Source organism: Pollicipes pollicipes, unplaced genomic scaffold (assembly GCF_011947565.3).
Source record: "Pollicipes pollicipes isolate AB1234 unplaced genomic scaffold, Ppol_2.1 Scaffold_4295;HRSCAF=5057_pilon_pilon_pilon, whole genome shotgun sequence".
Taxonomy (NCBI): domain Eukaryota; kingdom Metazoa; phylum Arthropoda; class Thecostraca; order Pollicipedomorpha; family Pollicipedidae; genus Pollicipes; species Pollicipes pollicipes.
Window position 1 is genome coordinate 37,778,830 of NW_023596461.1, and position 21,639 is coordinate 37,800,468.

Genomic DNA, 21,639 nt, shown 5'->3' on the forward strand with positions numbered 1-21,639 from the left:
TTACGTATGTCCGCATATATACAAAGCTCTCCAGATGTATTTTTCACAATACAAAGGGGTGGGGCCCAGGTACCTTCGGACTCTCGAGAATGCCCTCCTTGACTAATGGGTAGGGCCCAGGTACCTTCGGACTCTCGAGAATGCCTTCGTTGACTAATGGGTGGGGCCCAGGTACCTTCGGACTCTCAAGAATGCCCTCCTCGACTCATTAATCCAACTGTATCTGAAATTGTTCTTTCAAATACGGAGGAATGCACCAGGGACTCTGACGGATCGGGGGACCGTCTCCTGTGTCAACGTGGTGGGTCGCTAGAGTGGTGTGACCTACATGACCGCCAAATCTACTGCTGTGCATTTTAAAACCTTAAACAAGACCCTCGTTGCGAATTTGTTAGGTAAGTACTGAACAAATCAGCCATTGACTCAATGTCCACATCCCCGTACAACTCAGGATGAAGCACTGGCGCTAGCTAGCTCCTGAAAGCTTTCCTCCAACTGAGATTTCTGAGCAAGTTTGGGCTAAACAATGTGTCCAGCGGTCATGTTTCTGACAAGAAGGGAAGCAGCCGATCCAGACACAGTGGCAACGCACCTCACCACCTCGACACCAGGTATGTTGAGACATGGCTCCGCAAGAACAGGACCAGCGTAGTCACAATGATGGGCATAGCCCGTATAAAACGCTCAGCGACTGGGGGCAAGAAAAAGTCATAACCCAACACTGCCCGGCCCACAGACGTTTTACCAGCATAGATGCGGTGAACAAGGTCTTGTGCGGTCAACAGAAGTCTCTTACGGGCAAGATCAATAACACAAGGGACCAGCTGGAAAAAAATATATAAGCTGAGGAGACGAGAAATATCTAGAGCCTAGGTAACGTGAAAAAAATGTCGTGAGTTTGGTTCACTATACAAATGAGTACTGTAGCACGCCCCAACAGCAGACGCTCGCCCTGAGATGCAGTCCCAGCTCCCGTTGCAGTCCGGTGAAGTGCTGCATCAGAAAGGACGTCAAGAGCAGCTTTGTTCAGTATGTTAATCGACGATCCAGTATCCAGGAGAAAATGACACGGTACGCCTGAAATAGTTCCTGAAAATATAATGTCATCATTAAGCGCCACACTCTTATCTGAGTCAGCACGACGCCCAAAAGGCGTAGCCTTCATCGACGCGAAGTCTGGGGACAATGGTTGGCGCTCTGAATGACCGTGGCCCCTGCTCGTTTCTCTGAGTGCATGCGCTTGAAATGTGACCTACTTTACCACACGCGTAGCAGCGGGATTTTCTGTGAGGACATGCCCCGCGTAAATGCGACAGACTGCAACAGGCAAAACAGGATCCAACCAGCATCTGGGGACGCTGAGAACTACATATACCACATAGCATGCAGCTATGTGAGATCCTATCAAGGTGAGACAAATCGCCTTCTGTCGGTCAAACTGGAAGAGCACAGAAAGGCAATTATTCGTGGTGAGACTATGAAGCCCGGCGTGGCAGAGCCTGCATGGCCATACCTCAATCATCGACCAGCATGGGATCATGCAACAATCATTGGCGGAGAACGCACTGGAAAGTCAGAAATGCTACGTTGGCTCGTACATGGCACTGGCCAACATCCAGTTGTTCTCCGGACCTAGCACCTGACGACGGCCGGCGAGTTGTATGGCCGAAAGGTTGCATACTCGTACGTTCAAATACACCAGGCGAGGGCAAAAGTCTTAGCACTCATTTCATCCGTAGTCAGCTGTGGACGTTATAAACTAAAGACATTGTGAGCTGTGGGCATTGTGAACTGTGGATGCTATGAATTGTGAACGTTATGGTACGGACCCGTTTCCACCTCAAGACGGGGTGGTTACAGTCACTCTTTTCTGCAGTGCAATACGTTTATTTGAATTTCCTTTTGATCCTTACACATTGGTATGTGAGGTGGCGTATACCACATCTGTCAATCGATCGTGCAGAACACGTGAGTGGCTTATATGGGACAAGAGTGCGAAGAAACGAACGTCAAGGAAGTTCCACAACGGACGAGGATAGTGGAAGGGATTGCTGGTTGAGAGACCGGCGGGCAGAGGAGGCCAAATTCATCTGAATGATTGCGCTGAGGACGAGGAGAGAAATGTGGGATGGTGCGGTTAACAAACAGCAAAATACGAGCACGATCAAGCACACGTGATTAGAATTGTGAATGATAAGACCACGCAATTGTCAGTTTTGTTTTATAGCATTTTATTTATTTATATGACTCCATCTGATGCACGTGATTTTTTAAATATTCTCATAGCGTACGTACATTATGTGCAGCATGTTTATTTTCTTCTTTAGCTCACTTTTACTGATTGCACGTGAACTACGCACTGTTTTTTTCCAAAGTTCTGCTGTTAATTTGTCGTATGGGATATCGTCTTGTTATGCCGATTTGTAGAGTAACGCGGCCTAACGCTTAATATAGCCGCTGTAATTTAAGTACGCAACAATGAAATTTCTGCTGCATAAAACGACGCCGAATTATATGAGCGAAGGCGGAGCCTTCCGTGCACTTATCGACAGCTGAACAGTCAGCCGACCACTGTGCACAAAGTCGCCTAAAATCACCGCTATTAAACGGCGATAGGCTTGCGGCAAACGTACGGCTTGGCCAGGCTGCAGTCCTCGTCGCGGGCGCCGTTCCATGTGAGAGCCGCGCAGTTCTCCGCCGTGCCGCCGTCCGGCTGTCCGTCCACCCAGCCGCTGGAGCCTCGAGAGAACGTCGGCGTCGGCACGGTCACCGCGCCCTCGGGGTTACGCCAGACACCCTCCTCGGTGACGTCACTCAGCCCCGACCAGACCCCAGTGGTAGCAAAGTCGGCGTGCACCTTGACGGAGTCATACTCAATCCAGTCGGCAGCGACAAACAGGTGGGCGCCGAGCCCGACGCAGCGCTGTTCGGCGTCGGCGTGCGCCAGGGGCGCGTCCATTTCCAGGAGCACGCAGTTCGTGAGTAGCGCGAACCAGCCCGCCGGACAGGGCGGCGAGAGTGACGCGTCCAGCTCTGACCGGCAAAGCACCCGCTGCACCTGGCTGCAGTTGCTCAGCTCGACGCGGCCCAGAAGCAGCTCGCACCCCTCTGTCAGGTCGCCGGCGTGGCGATCCACGTGTCCCGGGTAGAAGGGCTGGCTGACCTGCTGACCGGCCGTATCGTACGTTCCTGTCACGTTGGTGCGCATCCCCGACCAGTAACGGTAGGCGATGTTCTTGGCGAAGCGCAACTCGGGTCCGTTGGTCGGGACGTACGGACTGGCCCTGACCGCGGTGTCGGCGCACACCCGCTCCAGTTCGCCACCGTCCCAGACTACCGCTTCCGTGCTTTTGACAAAGCACGACCTGTCGTACAGAATGGAGCCAGAGGAGCAGTAGGCAGGGGTAGTCGAAACCGGGGTGACCATGGCCGGTGTGGTCGAGGCCGGTGTAGTCGAGGCCGATGTAGTCGAGTCTGGCGCCGAGGATGGGACCGAGGACAGGGTCGAGGCCGGGTCGGCGTAAGCGACCATGCGGGGCCGGTCTGCCGGAATGGGAGTCTGCGTCGCCACGTCGGAGACCAGCTCACACCGGCCGTCGTCCGGGTCGAAGTTGATGGCAGCGCAGGTGTCATTCATGGCACAGCGCATGGCGCAGTGCAGCGGCGACCGGAAGCCGAGATGGTCCATCATAACAGCAGTGAAGCACACACCCGGCTGTCGGGTCAGGGGGCGGCTAAGTACGGACACCAGGAGGGTCAGCAGGAGGACCACGGTTCCTCGTCTTGAGACAGACATAGCACGGCGGAGGCCCGTGGTGATGCCAAAATTAGTGAAGATACCAAGCTGGGGAGATGTAGCAGTGCGCACCTGCGGGGAGGACACTGGCAACGTAAGTGAAGCCAGGGACGCGATGCACCAAGCTGCGTTCACCTGTACGGGGTAGATTACCCCTGCGATTCTGCCGTGCGGCCGACTCCGCGGTAGACTGCGCCACAGACCACCTGCCCGGAACGGTGGCCTCCGATGCACTGGGGTGTATGGACCGGCCGCAATATCAATATAACACAACCAAAACGTCGTGACAGAGAACATTACCGAACTGAGACGATTACATTGTAGTTTCTGTCAGCGAACGTGGACATTTTCCTCGCAAATGACATAATTTATTCGCAATATGGTTCATGTGCACGTGTCAATCGATACTATTGCCAGGGTATTCTACGCGTTTGCGTCCATTATTCGGTTGATGACATCAGTTGCAGCGCTGAAGAAGTTTGCAAACGCCGGGGTGTTAAAACATGCGGACTTGGTGAATAATGTTGGTGGCAGATATGTACATTTTTACCTGGCAATTGGTTCCCAATGTTTACCATAGTGAAGCTCCCTCACATGGTAGGATCGCAGTGCTACAAAAATCTGCGATGCTGCTAGGACTATAAAAGACCGCTCGTCGATGTTCCCCTGTACTGACCGAGTACATTGAATTCCTTCCTAGGCTAGAGCCTAACACCGGATGAGGAAATGATTGGATCACCGCGTGCCTGCAACCTATGGATATTTGTCATTTTTAAGGGAAAGGTGAAAACTGATGTTAAATTGTTGCATACGTAGTACAATGCAATATCGTTAATAGCTCAGGTACAGCCCCTGTTTTCGCACGCTCCCTTCAAATGACCATCATGTATTGTCACCACTTCCGCCGTCGTGCTTTCGCGGTAGCTTTAGATGTCTTGTGCTGCTCTGTCTCCAGGCGATGAAACCTCGACCGGACGCTTATCGGCCGATGAAACCTCGACCGGACGCTCAGTGGCCGATGAAACCTCGACCGGACGCTCAGTGGCCGATGACACCTCGACCGGACGCTCAGTGGCCGATGAGGCCTCGACCGGACGCCCATCGGCCGATGAGGCCTCGACCGGACGCCCATCGGCCGATGAGGCCTCGACCGGACGCCCATCGGCCGATGAAAAGCTATTCAGTGTACCGTAAAGAGAAGCCACCGGACACCGCCGCGTACGGTAGCGTCTTTTTAGCTATTCACCACAGCGTGCCATCCCGTAAGACAGTACTTTACATTCCCTCCAGGCCGTATTAGCTCGAGTCAGTGTAAATCAGTCCCATCACGGTGTGTTTGGTATATGTGCCGCCAGGAGGTGCGCTCCGCTTAGCTGAACTCAGCCGAACTCAGAACGAGACCAACTACGATATGGCGTGCGCAGCACTGCTGTACTGGCTCCGTGTTCCACACGAGGCTGACATATGACACGCTATCTACAAAAAAAAATAAGTCTGTTCGCATGTTTGCCTGCCTGTTTGTCTTCTTTTGCTAGCTCCCTGGTGTACGTTAAACAGAGGACAGAAAGGGCTTGAAATTTTCACAGCACGCATGTACGAACGTGAAGAAGGCACACGCGTGCTGACGACTCCGTACGGGGATTGATAAGCACCTTGCGCGGGTGGGGAAGTCCGTTTTTAAACCCATAGGGCTATCATTAATGGCATACGTGGTAGATCAACTTGAGCGGTCGTCGAGCCATCAAAAAGATAAATAAATTGTTGCGTGAGCAACGATGAATATTGGCATTCCCATCTGCAGGAGGGTGCCGATCTACGTGAATAACTCCAGTGCGTGAGATGCAGGATCGTAGGTCGAGGGCGATCGTGGGGATTATATGTGTAGATAACGCATTCAGCGATACCTGATGCTAGCAGAAATGCCGCAGTAGTGAGTGTTCGATAAGCCGTGAATCATGGATCACACTGTGTGTGATGAAACTGTCCAGTATTGAACCATTGCGGCAGTGGTAAGAGGCGTAGTGATAAGGCGTGGTGTTTTTTTTTCATCAATTTGACCTGAACTCTTTGAATGGATGGGTTTCTGGGATCGGTGCTCACGCTAAGCAGTGCTTGTTGTGTGAACCTTGACCCCCACCATCCGATCGCGCAATTCCAGGCAAAGGCAGAATTTAGTGGCGAAAGCTTGGCGTGCCGCAATGCTCGGCACGGTCCGTCCCGCCCCTGACATCAACTGACCTCTAGCGTGACCGCTGCCTCCGGCCGCAGGCCATGCTTGTCAAGAGCAAATAGCGCGCGCCCGAAAGCGACTCAAACCAGTGTCCTAGAATTGCCGACTTTGGGTGTACGGCAACGCCCTATGAGGATAGATTTTTCCCTCCTTTTCCCCCATATTGTATGTGAATTTTTCACACTCCTCCCTGGCATTGTCTAATAGCATATGCCGAACCCACAATTCCCTCGCTGAGGTTCTCAGATGTCATCCAAAACCGAGCTCACTTGAAACCACCAAGCATAAACAAGGCTCCACAGAACCTGGACACCTATGGCTATGTCCTGCCTCACCTACATCTAAATCATGTCTATGTATGCACAGACCAAGGGCGTCAGGTACTTCCAAGTCCAAGAGCCCCAGCGACTCCAGCTGCCTGCACGCATCAAGTTAAGTTTGTTTACAAAATGCATCACGACCGGCAGCTGTGTGCCAAATGCAAGGTTTTCACGCATCCCCAATTTTTTTGTCTCACCATCACACCATGAAAGCAGAGCCCGGTGCAAACACACGCAGGGCCGGGTAGAGAATTTTACTCCACGTATTTATTTTACCCGAAGAATCTTGACCACTAACTTGCACCACTCCCGAAATGCAGGAGTGAAAAATTTTAAAAATGTCTTATAAATAAAATTTGCAAAAAGGGTATCACCATTTGAGCGCTCATGTTAACAGATTTTAAGTCAAGTCAGCTGATTACAAAATTTTGCCAAGAAAGTATCAGTCTTTATGTTTATTTAACTACTTCTGGTTTTCCTGGTATCCCACGAGTGTGTACCACTGCATTCTTCCTTCCTTTCTGATTGCCTTTAGAGGTACCATCTGTTGCTTGAAGTGTTGACCAATTTCTCTGCAATATGCTCCAACTACGAACTTGCACGTATTTTATACATAAATTGGACTAACTCACCAGCCGCCCAAACATGTTTCATATGCACCCAAGAGTGAACAATTCACAGAGAATGAAGGAGACAATTTGAAGCACGGAACTTATTTTTACCGCCATTTTTGCCCTGTTAAACCCTCGGTTAGCCGTTTTCTTGGTGCATGGCGGTGCTCGATAATGGTAAATCTAAGCCTTTCGAGTGTCTAACTCACCAGGCTACCTGAGAAGGCTATCATTATGCTGCCATACAGAGCTTTGGGACAGACCTGACGCAGCTAATACAGAAGTGTTTGATGGCGAAATTCCGCCCTCTGGAAATGTTTATCATGCACACCTCTTACTTGTTTCGCATTTTACTCTCGTAGATTGGTGGGCATGATTGATATTTATATTAAGAGGGTGAGTGGGATAACTCTGTTTGTCGGCAGACGATGCGAAAGGTATTGACTTTTTGTTTTGGGGGAGCAGGAAGAAGCCACTAAGTCTCCTGAGGACCAAGTAATTGCCTACCTTACCTGCTTTCAACACATGCTTGGTAACCAGAGTTAGCCGTTTTCTGTTTTAATCCATCGAGTTTTGTCATAAGACAAATTATGATGTCAAATGGCGTACAACGGGCTTATTTTGTTCCATATTCTCGATTATTTGCCCCAAATTTCTTGAAGTGGCCCCTCATGGTTGATTTAACCATATGTTTTCCATAGATGTCATGGTTTGCTGACTGGCAAATGACTGTACTGTATATAACACTATATCTTTGACACAGGGATACTCTAAGCTGCATAGCAATCATAATATAAGGTAAATATCAGTATGTACCAAATAGTCAGACTATTACATTTAAAATGTGAAGACAACATCTCGGACTTTTTCATTAAAGATGAATAAACAAGCCAAGATAGATGCCCTTGCTGCAGCTGAAAAGGCAAGCAGCAACACTGGCATGGTCATCTAAAGTTATGTTACTTTTGGAGAAGAGAGATTGTTTTGTAAAGCATGCCCATTATTGCCCTTAACATAGGTTAACCATGGCAATCAGAATAAGTTGTTCAGAGTGATTTCAAGTGTTTTGATTTGTGCGTTGTCAACTTTATCTGGTGTCAACAAGCATACACAAATGAACTGAATAAAAATGCAAGTTGGAACCAGCCAAAAATGAGCTTTATCATGTTTTTGTCACAAGTGCTGCTGTCAACAGATAGGTGAGTTGAGATGATGTTCAACATATGGGCTACTGTAAGTCAGGTTAAATTGGTTAAGTGCATGGTAAGTGGCAATAGGAATTGTGTAAGAATCATTAACTCACAACCGCTGCTGTGATACAAACAGGTTAGACAGGATGAGATGAAGTAAGGCCTCTTTAGGTCAGGCATAGTTTGGCTACTTTCATGGAAATAAGCATTGGTATTTTGTAAGAAACAGTAACCAAATGTTTGTTTTCCCTGACCCCATCTTAACAGAAGCTAGAGGTATGTCTGTTGTGTTTGACTTGGTAATGGGCTGATGTGTAGGATTCCAAGGTTTTTTTAGTGTGTTATGCTTGTTGAATTATCTACTGTTATCTTGCTATTGAATTCCTTTGCTTTGTTTGGTGTTAAAAGTGCTGTGGAACGGAAGTGCAAAGTGCAGCATCAAATTATTGGTGTTAATAATTTTTTAAGCGCATTACGCTGTCAGGAAATTATTATGCTTTAATGTATTCTTTCTCACTTTAATGGCCTAAGATGTTAAAAAACAAAAAAGTTTTGTCAGTTTTATGATGCTACGTCCATGCGAACTTGAAGTGGATATCTTTGTTTGCATCAGCCACTAGCTCATAAGTTCCATCTTTTGTTAATTGAATTTTTCACTCCCGCATGGTCTTTTTGCGATGGAATTTTTCACTCCCACTCTAGTTCAAAAGCGACTCTAGCTCACTGACTCGAACCCACCCCGCTAGGGGTGGGTGGATTGGAATGCAGGCGCTCTAACCAACTGAGTCACGGGAGTCCATGGCATGCACGGTGGGGTAAGAATCTATGCGCGTGATGTTATTCTCATCAACTGCCAGAGGCAAGTGTCAGCCGCTGTGCACACAGTCGGGTGCACACACACATACAGGGCCCGGGACGCTTTACCCAATGTTTGACAGGCATCAATAGCACACGACTACAGGTTGACGGTAGCAAACTTCGGGTGGCCATGTAATGATAAGTTTGAGAGCATGCCATGCCATTTTGCGGTACGCAGTGAATTTAACACGCCCTTAAAAATAAATAATCTGGCAATAACCCGCCCCAAGAGGTTTCTGCTCATTCCTCATTGAAACGTGTACCTATATGGAACAGCGCTAATCCAGCTACAACACACGGCCGCCTCAAGACACCCCGGTACCTACTCCGCCAGCCGCCATTACGGCAGAGCATGTATCTCACCTAATGATACACGCCGCCGCCGTCGCCGCCGCCGCACCATTCCGTCCGTCCGCTGTTCGGATGCAGGACAGTCATTCGAAAGACACTAGGCCGAAGAACGGACCGCTTGACCAGCACTCGGAGCTCCCACTCGGCGTTTGGGTCCGTGCACCGAATAAGCAGACCCAGCCAGGAGCAAGGTGTGCATGGGGTCACCCTACCCCTCCCCTCCTCTACGCCCGTGGTGCAGGCTACAAACCTTGCTATATGTACTAAGTTGTGCACTAGGCAAAACATTTTGAGTCCTATGCTATGCATGGTGTTGCTTGCAGCACGTGAGTTAACTTAAAAAAGTGAAAGCCTGAAGCAGCACCAACCAACGTGCTAATACGAGTTCATACTCAACAACACATGAAGTTTCTGCTATATGACAATCAATCGAGCAATGTCTGACCTGCATATTGGACCTCAGATCGGGACGTTTTCTTGCGACGTCTTAAGAAGCGCTCGGAAGCATCGTTTCTATATTCAAAGCCATTTTGTACCTCTTGCCGCCCACGGCTTAGTGTTGCCTGCGGCGACGGCGCCGTCCAGCATCGGTGACTGCAAGGCCAGGCGTCTATTCACAGCGATATTTTGATCGGCTCGCGCGTCACGAATTTAAGTTCTAGCGAAAAACTTTTGCTATGCCGTGTACTTTTGGGCTTCAGTGCCAAATAGTCTCTTTGTCTTACTTGATTACGTTACTGTTGACGCACCTTAACGAGTATATCATGTTCAGGACTCAAAGTTTTGCAATGTCGGCCTTTGATATCGTGTAGCAGCTCAGCTATTCAAGTTGTTACAGTGAAAGGACATTGTAGGTATGACGACATATTCGCGCCCGTTACAATGCACCTATTCACGATAGATTTGTCGAAGTTCGCAAGCCCCGCAATATGTTGATCTGCCTGCGCTCATTGCACAGGAAGCAACAGCTGCCGGTGCTAGCCAGATATGCCTCTAATGTAGTTGTGTTCAGCTAGGGAACGTCGCTACACGGAGGCTGTAATACCCATTGCCAGTATTTTCAACCACTGTAGTAGGTATCTAGGTGAGGGATCAAATCACATGTTTTTATGTGTCAAGTCATGTTACAGACCAAGTGAGTCGTACTAACATGCAGCTAGCAATGGTTTTGCCTACTATTTCGCGACGGAATCTAAGGTACCACAAGCGTTGGATTATTGAAGTTGAGTGGGCACTTCTGACACAGTCTTACAGTTCCTTGCAACTTGCAAGCATCACATTTCATGGAGCATTTACCTTACGCCAACTCTGGCTTTGCGCATCATGCGGTATTGATTTGGCATCCTGGCTGGTCACTGTGTCTTGACAGCTCTGAACGCCACTGTCCGCCGTGGAAGTATATAGGATAACATGTTACAAGTTGCGTTAAGCAGAAATGCTCACTGTTGAAGTTCTGGTGCTCTTGATACTGTATTGTTGATCGTTTCACTTACTATATGATGCCCCATTGTCTATTATAATGTATTGCTGGGTATAAAACTGCATGTGTCTTTCTGGGAAGGTGACTTTGATCATCTTGGTCCTTTGTTGCTATACTCTGCCGATTTTTGTCATTCTGAACCGTCCGGTGTGAACAAATTTCAAGGTTAGGAAAGTTGATACATGTTCTAGGGCTAGTGCCAGCGCTCACTGTGTTGTGATTTGTTCGGTTGCGTGGCTTTTTTCCTCTTTCTAGTTTTCTAGTTGCGCCATTGTCGCCGGTTGCATTTGCGCAACGCTGTCTTTTGGTAATTTGTATAGTTCATACATGTGTGGCCTATATCTGTCATGCTGATTGATGTCGACGATGCTGCGAGGAAAGAACCAACGGCAACGTTATCATTTCCGTGCAAGAGCTTTCCAGGGAAGATTAAATCAGAAAAATCTGTGGACGATGCAACATCAGGACGGTCTCCTTTTATTTTAGCTTCGATTCGTATTTCATTCGTGCATAGTCCTCAACGAAGCTCTGTGGTTCGTGGTGCATGTGTTTTTCACATGCGGCCTATCTCCTGCCGGAGGAACGTAGTTGAGCGTATGCACACCGCAGCTTTGTTTTATGACAACAGGCCCTGGCCAGGGGCGCTCGCGCCGCCACCACCGACATCATTGGCTGGATGGCGGCCTAGAGAGGATAGCGGAAGGCGCCGCGGCGCTTTACAGTGCGACTATGGCGCGCAGTGCAGCTATTAGAGGGGCTGGCACCCTCCCCCTCCCCCCCCCCCCCCCTCCCGGCGGGAATAATGCACCTAACGCTGCGGTGCACGAATCAGATATAAAACTGAAGGCATAAATATTATGTTGGCGAAGCTGTGACCTTGCGTGCCCTGGAAAGCGGTTGTAAAATGCTCGGCAGTGACTCAGGACGGCTGTAGCAGGTTACAGATCCACTGAGGTTCGGCTGTAGGGTGCCCAGGAACGACTCAGTAGCGGTTGTAGCAGGCTTGGGAGCCACTGAGGTTCGGCTGTAGGGTGCCCAGGAACGACTCAGTAGCGGTTGTAGCAGGCTTGGGAGCCACTGAGGTTCGGCTGTAGGGTGCCCAGGAACGACTCAGTAGCGGCTGTCGCACACTCGGGATCCCCTAAAGTTCGGCTGTAGGGTGCTTAGGAACGGCTCAGGAGCGGCCATAGCGATGGTCGCTTGCGCGGTGGACCGCCTCAGGAGGGCCACGTGCGCTGCGATTATCGCTCATGCATTACCGTTCTTCGCCATTCGTGCCTTACTCAACGAGCTTTGTGCGGAGCATTTATTCGCCCAACCGTATCGTACGACACTCTCATTTACCGTCATCCCACTACCACACGTTCCCCTGCGATCCGCCATTGCCACAGCGGACCGGTCGGTGCGATGTCACAGCTTTTGGTAGACATGCGTGATGCCCTGCTTGACGTGTTGGAAATACCCATCGGTCACGTAGCGGTCCACCTGTCTCCAGAGGCCGGCACGCTCCAACCGGTCCATGTGCGGCTCCAACTCATGGTACTCCTTCACCGTCACCAGGTACTCGAAACGCATCGAGTTCACAATGTAGCCACCTGCAGTAAAACGACCGAGTCAGAAAGATCACCAGGACGCACATACAAAATGGGCACATGTTACATGGCTACATTGCCACCATTGTAAAGGACCGCCTGGTAAAGACATCGCTGCTGACATTTAGGCTCATGAGAAAAATTCTGACAGTGCAGTAATCGTTAATGTTCTCTTGTTTTGACAGTTTCGGACCAGAGATCCACGCCTGTTCCACGGTTTGGGATAAGAAAGTGCTCGCAAATATTTAGGCCTGGACAGAAGCCAGCAGACATGCAGCCACAGCCTCCAGTGTTTATTCCGTTTGTCGGATATGGTCTGAGGGAGCGCGGGCCACGCCGGCGGGGCGCATCGTACCTGGCTTGCAGATCCGAATCATCTCGTCGAAGGCGGTGACTGGCAGGTGGCCCTGAACGAACCCGCCGGCCACCGTCACAGCATCGTAAGTGTTGTCCTGCACGTCAATCCTATGACTCCCAATGGTGTCCTGATGGTGCAAACATATGCAGTCTCAGGCTTAGATCGAGACCGATGGCATCTGAAGCTCTGCAATTCGGGTTCATGGGCAGCGCCGTGACCATTTTCTCAGGCGTGAGCTTTTTAGGGCAATTTAGGCCGGGTTGGGGTTCGCAGTGGGAGAGGTTCGTTCAGCAGTTAGTTCCATATTTAGAATGCGCAGAATTACATCAGTGAGGTGAACGTCACGACAGTGCGCTGACGCTTGTCATCGGCTTCAACGAAAAAGTATGACGGTATATGGGTAAAAATAGAAATATCTCCATTCTGCTCCTGATCCACACGTTAGCACACCCACTCCTGATCTTTTCGTGTCAGCTGTTCGTCCTTAGCGGTGCAGTAGGTCTGCAGTTTTAGCTTTGAGATAACGGCACAGGAGGCTGGCATGCGGGTACCAGCGGTGAGTAGGAGAAATAATACATTCTCATTACTGCATAAATTTGCTTCTTATGAGCAGACTCGCGGCGCAAAGAATCGCAGCCCCTTCTGCCCAAGAAGGATGTTTTCATTTATGCGCAGTTTCTTGGGGTTGAACGACTTTCCTAAAGCCGCAACATATCCGCATTTCGGGCAGTTTTGTCAGTTTAACTTTGATGGTGTTGTTTTGTTTATTTTGTTAGTATTGGTGCTGGTTTCTTAGTGAACACATTGCATTTGAAGCATACGAGGCCAGAACACGAAATAAACACACATTCATCCAATATCAAATGACGCTCATACGTAGCCGCATCTGTCTTTCAACAGCGTTGTTCAGTTCAAAGTGATGTATACCTACCACACTAATCAGAGTAGAACTTGCCTGAATAAGTCGCCGATATACACCACGTGCCCTTGAAATTTCGATCATCTTGCTTGAAGCATCCAGAGCGTCCAGGTGCACGACCCCCGCATCATGCAGCTGAAAACAGTGCAACCAATTCGTCAAGCAGCAGTTATGCCATGCTTTCGCCAGCGATGGCCATGACGCCGTGCAGCATCTAATATGCTATACAATAAATTTGCCCCAATTAGCCCTGCACGCCAAGCTGTTTTACGTGGGTAACGGAAAGTTGAGCACAGGCCACGCTAACGTATGGCGATATGCCGTGGCGAACAGCGAGGGGCGCAGTCTGGATGCGCGTGTGGCACCGGCCGTAAACGAGGGCTCGGGATTACCTGCTCGTCATGAGGCCACGTATTTCGTGTAAACAACACAACAGTAGCCACCGCTTGGCTATAACTGCGCACACTGTAACAGGGGCACTCTCCACTTTTGCAAGCGCAAATGCGGCCTCGTGCAAATGCATCTGGCATAGAATGCATTTGCAAGTCGATGAACTTTTGAGAACTAGCCCAGTCGAACCGACGTAAAACGTCCAACGCATGATCGAATCACGTCGCCCGGAGATCCAACGCATGATCGAATCACGTCGCCCGGAGAACCGACACATGATCGAATCACGTCGCTCGGAGATCCAATGCATGATCGAATCACGTCGCCCGGAGATTCGACGCATGATCGAATCACGTCGCCCGGAGATCCGACACATAGTCAAATTTACGTCGCCTGAAGATCCGACCCTTCCTGCAAAATTAAAGACCCCCTGCAATGTCACAACAGTCGTCCCAGGGTCTCAGTCGGTTAGAGCGTCTGCCCTCCAATCTCCCCACTCGTGGCGGGGCTTGTTCGGGTCGCTTTAGGCGCTCGCTATTTGCCCTTCGCAGGTATGGCCTGCGCCCGGTGGCAGCGGTCGCGTTAAATATTAGTTGACGTCAAAGAGCAGGACGGACCATGCCGAGCATTGCTGCACATTAAACTTTCGTCACTAAATTTTACCGTTGCCTGCAATGGTGTGATCAGATGGTAGGTCAGTTCTCACACAACAGGCACCGCCCAGCGTGAGCTCTAATCCCGGAAATGCATGCATTCAAAAGGTTTGGATTAAATCTTTACAAAAACAGTCGAGCTCTTCGCGCTCCCATAGACCTGTGCGCAGCAACCGATATGGAAAACACAAGCGTGTCCATAATGCGTGGCAGACCAAGCGTTTGGCATTTAGGAGGGCACAAACAACTATAAACATCGCAAGCAATTCTCGGGACAGCGCATGATCCATGACTAGGCCTCAATTTGTTTACACTATCTGATCATCCGATCACATCGGAGACATCCATAAAAATGACGGGCGAATCGACAAGAACGCAGTCAAGAACGCAATCGAGAACGCAATCGAAATCAAAATCGCAATCTCAGTCGCAGGCGACAAGACAATCGAAAAACGAGACGCGCGAATCTAGCTGAGTTGACGCCTGTCCCCGCAGAGCAAAACTTCCGTCTTACCAGCGTTAACCATCATGTCATGTTGGAGAAACCGCATGCATATGGCGTCGAGCTTGGTCCCCAGGGATCGGCGCGGATCTGACAGCCTGCCACGTGGTCCAGTGACGGCAATCTGCGCATCGTGAACGTAACGGGATACTGTTGCACGGAAACTGTTGATTTCAAGTGGCATTTGGCAAGTGAGCTCATTACTGGCCATGTTATCTAGCAGAGGACCGCTGCAGGAGCCCGGAAAAGTCCCACAAGTGATGTTTAATGGACTAGAAAACGTATATGAAGTTCCATTTGAATGCAATTTTTCAAGTACAAATTTAATGTCAGAAGGTTTTACGTGACGCTCAAGATAGTTCTTCCCATGCGGTGGAAATCTGGAACAGCTGAAGTTTCGTAAGAAGGGTTGTGACCGACTACATCAAAACAATGGCTTAGGTCTAGAAGTGTAAGAAATGTCACTTCGGATCGGTCCATGCCATGCAGAGTTCATCTATAACATTTAAAAGAGCCGTACGGGTCACGTGATGTTCCGTGCTGGTCAGCACCAGAAAGGCTCTGTGCTTCAGGCAAGCGTGAGGTGCTGATGAAGCGAGCATTTTCACAACGTTGCATAGGACTGGAACCAGCGGAACGGACATAAAGTTCGATAATGCAAACGGGTCGTTCTTTTTATTAACTAGCACTCCAGCGGCACTTGTCCAGCTACAGGACATGGTTTTTGAGACGTTAGTGTTGGCGTCGATAGTTGCGGCGTCCATAATTTCGAAGTAAGGCTCGACCGATGACGCAGAAACTGAGTTTCAAGATATGGAGTGATATGCCAGCTTCCACTCTTGATGCCTTGGTAGTGAAAATGGGACCCGCTGAAGCCGGTCAGATGTAACAGGCGCGATATTTATCGCACCCGTGTTCGCACGAAGAAGACGGGCGTTTAACTGGCTGCGTCCCGATGGGTGGAAGTCGGTGATGGCCTTGCCCAGTACCGACCGAGGTGAACAAGGTATCTAGTTCGTCCGGTGTGGGGTTCACCGGTTGGGTGGGTGGACCCGTTTGGGTGTTATTACAGGTTGTGGTTGGCGGTACAGCATCGATGGATGTGTATCCTTTATGCGCTGCATGAAAACGTATTGAGAGTCCTTTCTAATGGCTCGCTTTACCGTAATGTTCAGCTGCTTATAGATCGTAAAATCAGCGCTGTTTTCGTGGCACCCCGGCGTCAGCTCACTCAGCTCCAGTGTCTCGTCACTGACAGGAGGCGGCGATGGGCTGCGCACGCGGAAATGACGTACAGGGGCGTGTCTGTCCCAAATGCGGCTCATTTCAATGAAAAACATTCCCACCACCGCTCGCGCACTTCGCCACGTCCAACATCTGTCGCTCAGCACGGGCTGCAAATATGAGCCATGAAGTGGTCAGAGTTCAAGGCAAGCCATTTGCGCTCCGCGACCGCAAATTGGCTCCGACTGGTGGTGAAATGGCGGTGGTGACGATGCCGCGCCAGTGGTGACCAGCGTAGTCGCACATTGCGTCAACGCGGTGGACGGTGGGTTGTTGGACCCCATTACGTAAGCCGTGCCGCTCGAGCCCTCGAAGTCGCTTGTGCGCAGACGGGTTGGTTTGAGCGTCAGAGTGCAGGTCTCCTGCCTCTCTAAGAGAGCGGTGACAACGGTTTGCGGCTGCTCCTCCATATGGTCATGGTCGCTGCTGGTCTGTGACGCGAACGTGGGTGGAAGCTAAGATTTGATGTGTTTCATCTACACGACATATTGTAGGTGTTCAACTTGACTGTTTACCTTTAACACTTGCCTGTCCTGCGTGACAGCCAGCCCGGGGGTAGTGTGTCTCTTATCTTTTGAATGAAACAGCAAAACCTACCTCGTGGAGCGTTTCAAGGAAACTAAACTAAGCTGATAACCCAATCACATTGATTCTTACAACAAACAAGTCCCTAGGCGGGAGGATTCATAATTGAATAGGGCAAAATCTTTAACTTCAGCACCCCCGCCCGGTCCTGTCCGGCCATAGCCATTTCTAAACCTTAAAATATATTTACAACCACTGACCGCAGTTTCGTGTATTCCTCAAAAGCAAACAGCGCAACTCCATACAAGTTTTTTTTTTGGAAAAGAATTAGTTACTTGTCCTAAGCATCTCTTACGTTCGTCAAACTTTTGGGTACGTGGCATGCGCAGGAGCTGGTCCACGGACTGGTATGGGAGGGATCTGAGGTGAAATTCGGCAGTCATTCCAAGGTGGCGATCTGCATTACCTTATACAGACTACCTTACGTTTACAACAGAACCTGATTCTCCTGGTAAATAGGACGGAGGCATTATCTTATCATTAATGTGATATAGCGGGGGAGACGCGGTTCCGATGTTTAAAAAAACGGGAGGTTCAAAACAGCGTGAAGCGCACCATAGGTAACCAACACACTCCTGTAAGAGATAATTATTGGCGTGCAGATGTAATAATCTGCATTCGTGTCAATAAATACCCAAAGTCTGTTAATGATCTACGCTTGTGTCAATGATTGTCAATATGTACAATGGCAAAGGCGCGCTCACTTTTTGCAGAAGGGAGTGTAGAGGAGCAAAGCCTCAAACCTGAAGAAAGATGCGTTCATCTAAAACGAGGAAATAGAACATAACATGTCGTGCGAAAGCGCCCCAGGCGATAGGGTAAGGGGTCCTACATTATCTGGCACATAACGGGCCAAAAGCAGCATATTGTATACCACCTCTCACTTCTTTGTCGTAATCTGCAACTAAGAAATGTATTCCGAAAATATTCCATGGGCGGCAAAATGGGATTTCAGAGCCGTAGACTGTTGGCCACAGACAGGGCCATTCAGGTGACCGTCGCGGCGATGGGCCACACTTCAGTCAGGTGCCCCTACTCCCCTCTCTGGAAATCGGAATATATATGCAATCTGTCGGTCAGCGGAGTCAGTCAGCAGCGTCGGATGCCTCCATATGCGTTGATTATGCCGTAATCCCGGCTTATAAACATGGCAACTCTGTCGGACAAACGTAGTGATGTAAAAGTTTTTGCTGCCTGTTGCCCCCCCCCCCCCACCTCGCCATATCACATTATTTTGGTATTCTTCTTTTTCAAATACGCAGATTTCATCAATGCAATATACCGTTGCCCCTTTTTAGCCAGCCCAGAAGATTGCAATATTTCAGTGGAGAGCAGAAGGGAAGGAGAGAATCCGCCTTATCCCCCCCACCCCGAATAAATCTAACAGGGGGTGGTGACCGCAACTGTGTCAAATTTGTGGTCATGTGCAAGGGAGCTGTTTGATCAGGAGCGACTTTCCTGCAACACTACAATTTGAACAATTATCAGCGTCAACCACATTTTCAAGTTGAACAGTCAGCATCATTCATATGATTAGCATGAACATGAAAGCTGCGTGGAAAAATGATGAGCGTGAGCCTAATCGTGTAAAACTTTCTCATTGTAAGAAAAACTGAACGCAGATCCTGAAAAAAACAGATCGGAGCCCGGCCCAGGTCTCGACCAACAAGCGTCGTAGGGACGCGAAGCCGACTCATCTTGACGAACGAGTCAAGAATCATCCTGACAAAAGTGGGTCCGCGTGAGCAGGTGGTTACGTACGCTCGAGCGCCAGCCATGGGTCCGCCAGGTTTGGGAACTTTTAAAAAACGAATGCAATTCCGACCACTGGAGCAGGTAGAACACGGACCCCGTTACACGCTGCTGGTAAATGTATCACGTACAACAAAAGTACGGGTCTCAAAACAGTGCGTCCCAATAGGTGCGCCAGCGATGGGCCGGGCGGCGATTGATGTCATTGTGCCGAAACTGGTGTAGAGTGTCACACCGTGGCCCACACCAAACCACTGGATCATAAAAACCACGCAGGTGTGTAGTCCAGTCCATCGTGACCAAGGACTGGTCGTTTTCACAATACTTTAGCCGCAGGCATCAAAAGTGGTCACTGTGGTATCGTCATCGATTTCGTTGTCTATGATTACCCAGCCTAGCCTTGGCCACATCCAGCTAGCCTTGGACCGTCATTTACAAAATTGGCGCGCAAAGACAACGTCGGTAAACGTCTGCCTTCTGAACTCTCACGAAAGGCGAGCTTTCCAACGCAAAGATCCTACACATTCGGAGCCGGGCTCGTGGCTGCGGATGCATCTCACCACTTGGGCGACGAGTCCTGTGCCGCACGCCACGTCCATTACGCTCAGGTCACCCCGGCTGACGGGGCCATGTTTCGGGAACAGGCGCAGCACGGCCGCCGCTGCCAGGCGATGTGCGTCGTAAGCGTTGCTCAGGAAATACTGGAGACAATACGCAGCGCTCGTCACGGCACTTACGCATGCCTTCGTGGCCAGCCAATAATAATTGTACGCAAAAAGAGAGGAGACTTCGGATGCACGCTGGTTAGCCAAGCCGTCAGGTCTTCCGCTTTGAAAGTGGGGTGCTAACTATGGCAGACAGACTATGACAGACTATGACAGTGCTAACTATGACAGATTACCGTGTTAATCATGCATGCTAGGATAACCATGTAACCATTTGTATTAATTACGGCAACCGTTCGGTATACACACCGTTCACTCTAGTTACGTAGCGAAATTAGCCGATGACACCAAACCAGACCACGTTACGGTTTTTTCTATAACCGGAGCTGGTACGTAATGGCTTTAAAAATAACCAGTTACTTTAATGGTTGACACAATATGTAATTTGTTTCAACAAACCACCCGCCGTCACGCCTGCGCAGCGCGATCATCCCGACAGGGCTTGCGCGTCGAGATGGTCACCTCGCAGAGCGATCAACTCCGCACTGACGGTATTGCAGGGGTCCCTTACCGATTCATATTCATCGGCCGTGCTTTCATATTGATCAAGCACTTCGTCGGCGCTGTTGCAGTGGATGAGACGGTGTACCAGCTGGCGGTCCTGGCTGGGCCCGACACTGGCTGCAACGCCGGCCTTGCACGCCATCGTGCACGACGGCGGGAGGAGCGCTCGCGCGGAACTGCCGCGCCCATCGAGCCCCACCCCCTTATGTACCGCAAGTAGCGGTGCAACCGGGGCCTTCGCGCGGGTCTCAAACCCTGGTGAGGCAGCTCAGGCAGAGCGATCTGGTTAAAACTGGTTCACGCAGCGCGCAATAAGCAACTTGCCTGCCACTCAGCCTCAGACGCTGACACTTGCACGCATGCGTCATGAACAACCCACTCATGCATTAGTATATATATATATATATATATATATATATATATATATATATATATATATATATGTATGTATTAATGTATGGGAGGGATATTCGCGACGCATGCGTGCGAGCGTCAGCGTCAGCGTGTGCGTTTGTGTGTGTGCGGGTATGTGTATGTGTGTGTGTATGTGTGTATGTTTTGTGTGCGTGTGTGCGTGTGTATGTATGTGTGTGTGTGTGTGTGTGTGTGTGTGTGTGTGTGTGTGTGTGTGTGTGTGTGTGTGTGTGTGTGTGTGTGCGTGTATGTGTATATGTGTGTATGTGTGTGTGTGTTTTGTGTGTGTATGTGTGTGTGTTTGTGTGTGTGTGTGTGTGTGTGTGTGTGTGTGTGTGTGTGTGTGTGTGTGTGTGTGTGTGTGTGTGTGTGTGTGTGTGTGTGTGTGTGTGTGTGTGTCGGTGTGTGTCTGTGTGCAGCCTGGCCCCGAGACCGCGCTGAGATCACATGGTGAATATATCAGAGACTGACAAAGACGTCGCATTTCTGAGCCCTGCCAGACAGCGTGATATTACTAACACACAGTACAGGTGCCGTATCGACGTTGCGTCTGGTGCGTTTCTGCACACGGTTGAAATGGCACGGCTTTATGCATGTATTAAATACATTTTGAGCTTATATATAATATATCTGAACTATTATGTAAAATAACACGAGTCGCTTTGGTATACCCCTGATTGTTTGTTAATAAGTTGATTCACTGTTCTCTTAATCCTCCATAAGTTTATGTAGAATATCACGCCTACTTTCTGGCGGCCTACCACCGCCAAACCATTGACTACGACTGTCATTTAAGTCAAATCCATCGGGTAGGTGACCAGTTGACTTACTTTCTAAGCTTGGATGGGCTGGCTGGGCCGATAACGTTCGCCTAGCCTGTCCTGAGAACTTGCGCTATACACGCATTTCGGCCACTTTGGCTGACGTCCGCGGTGACAATTTGGTTTCAATTTTTGGTCGACCCCAAAGTTGTTTTGCTGCTGAAGAACATGCAATTAAAACATTACGTAAAGCTGCATTTTTATGAGCGCTTGAAGTGGGTTATGAGCGCAGAAGAACTACGTAAATCAGCCGGTCGCAATCCAGGAGAAAACGTGTCATTTGTCGTTAATAAAGGGTGGCCCG

The 21,639-nt window shown here is 49.6% G+C and overlaps 1 protein-coding gene across 1 annotated transcript; it reads right to left on the minus strand.

The window, feature by feature from the left end:
- Window positions 1-12,162: 12,162 nt before the first annotated feature.
- Window positions 12,163-20,242, minus strand: LOC119097500 (methyltransferase-like protein 27). Its single transcript, XM_037220531.1, has 5 exons — window positions 20,108-20,242; window positions 19,432-19,572; window positions 13,742-13,840; window positions 12,784-12,913; window positions 12,163-12,431 (listed from the first exon to the last, which is right to left on the minus strand). Exons 1-5 carry the CDS (start codon window positions 20,240-20,242, stop codon window positions 12,247-12,249), a joined length of 690 nt encoding a protein of 229 aa, XP_037076426.1. The 3' UTR covers window positions 12,163-12,246.
- Between the last annotated feature and the right edge of the window lie 1,397 nt (window positions 20,243-21,639).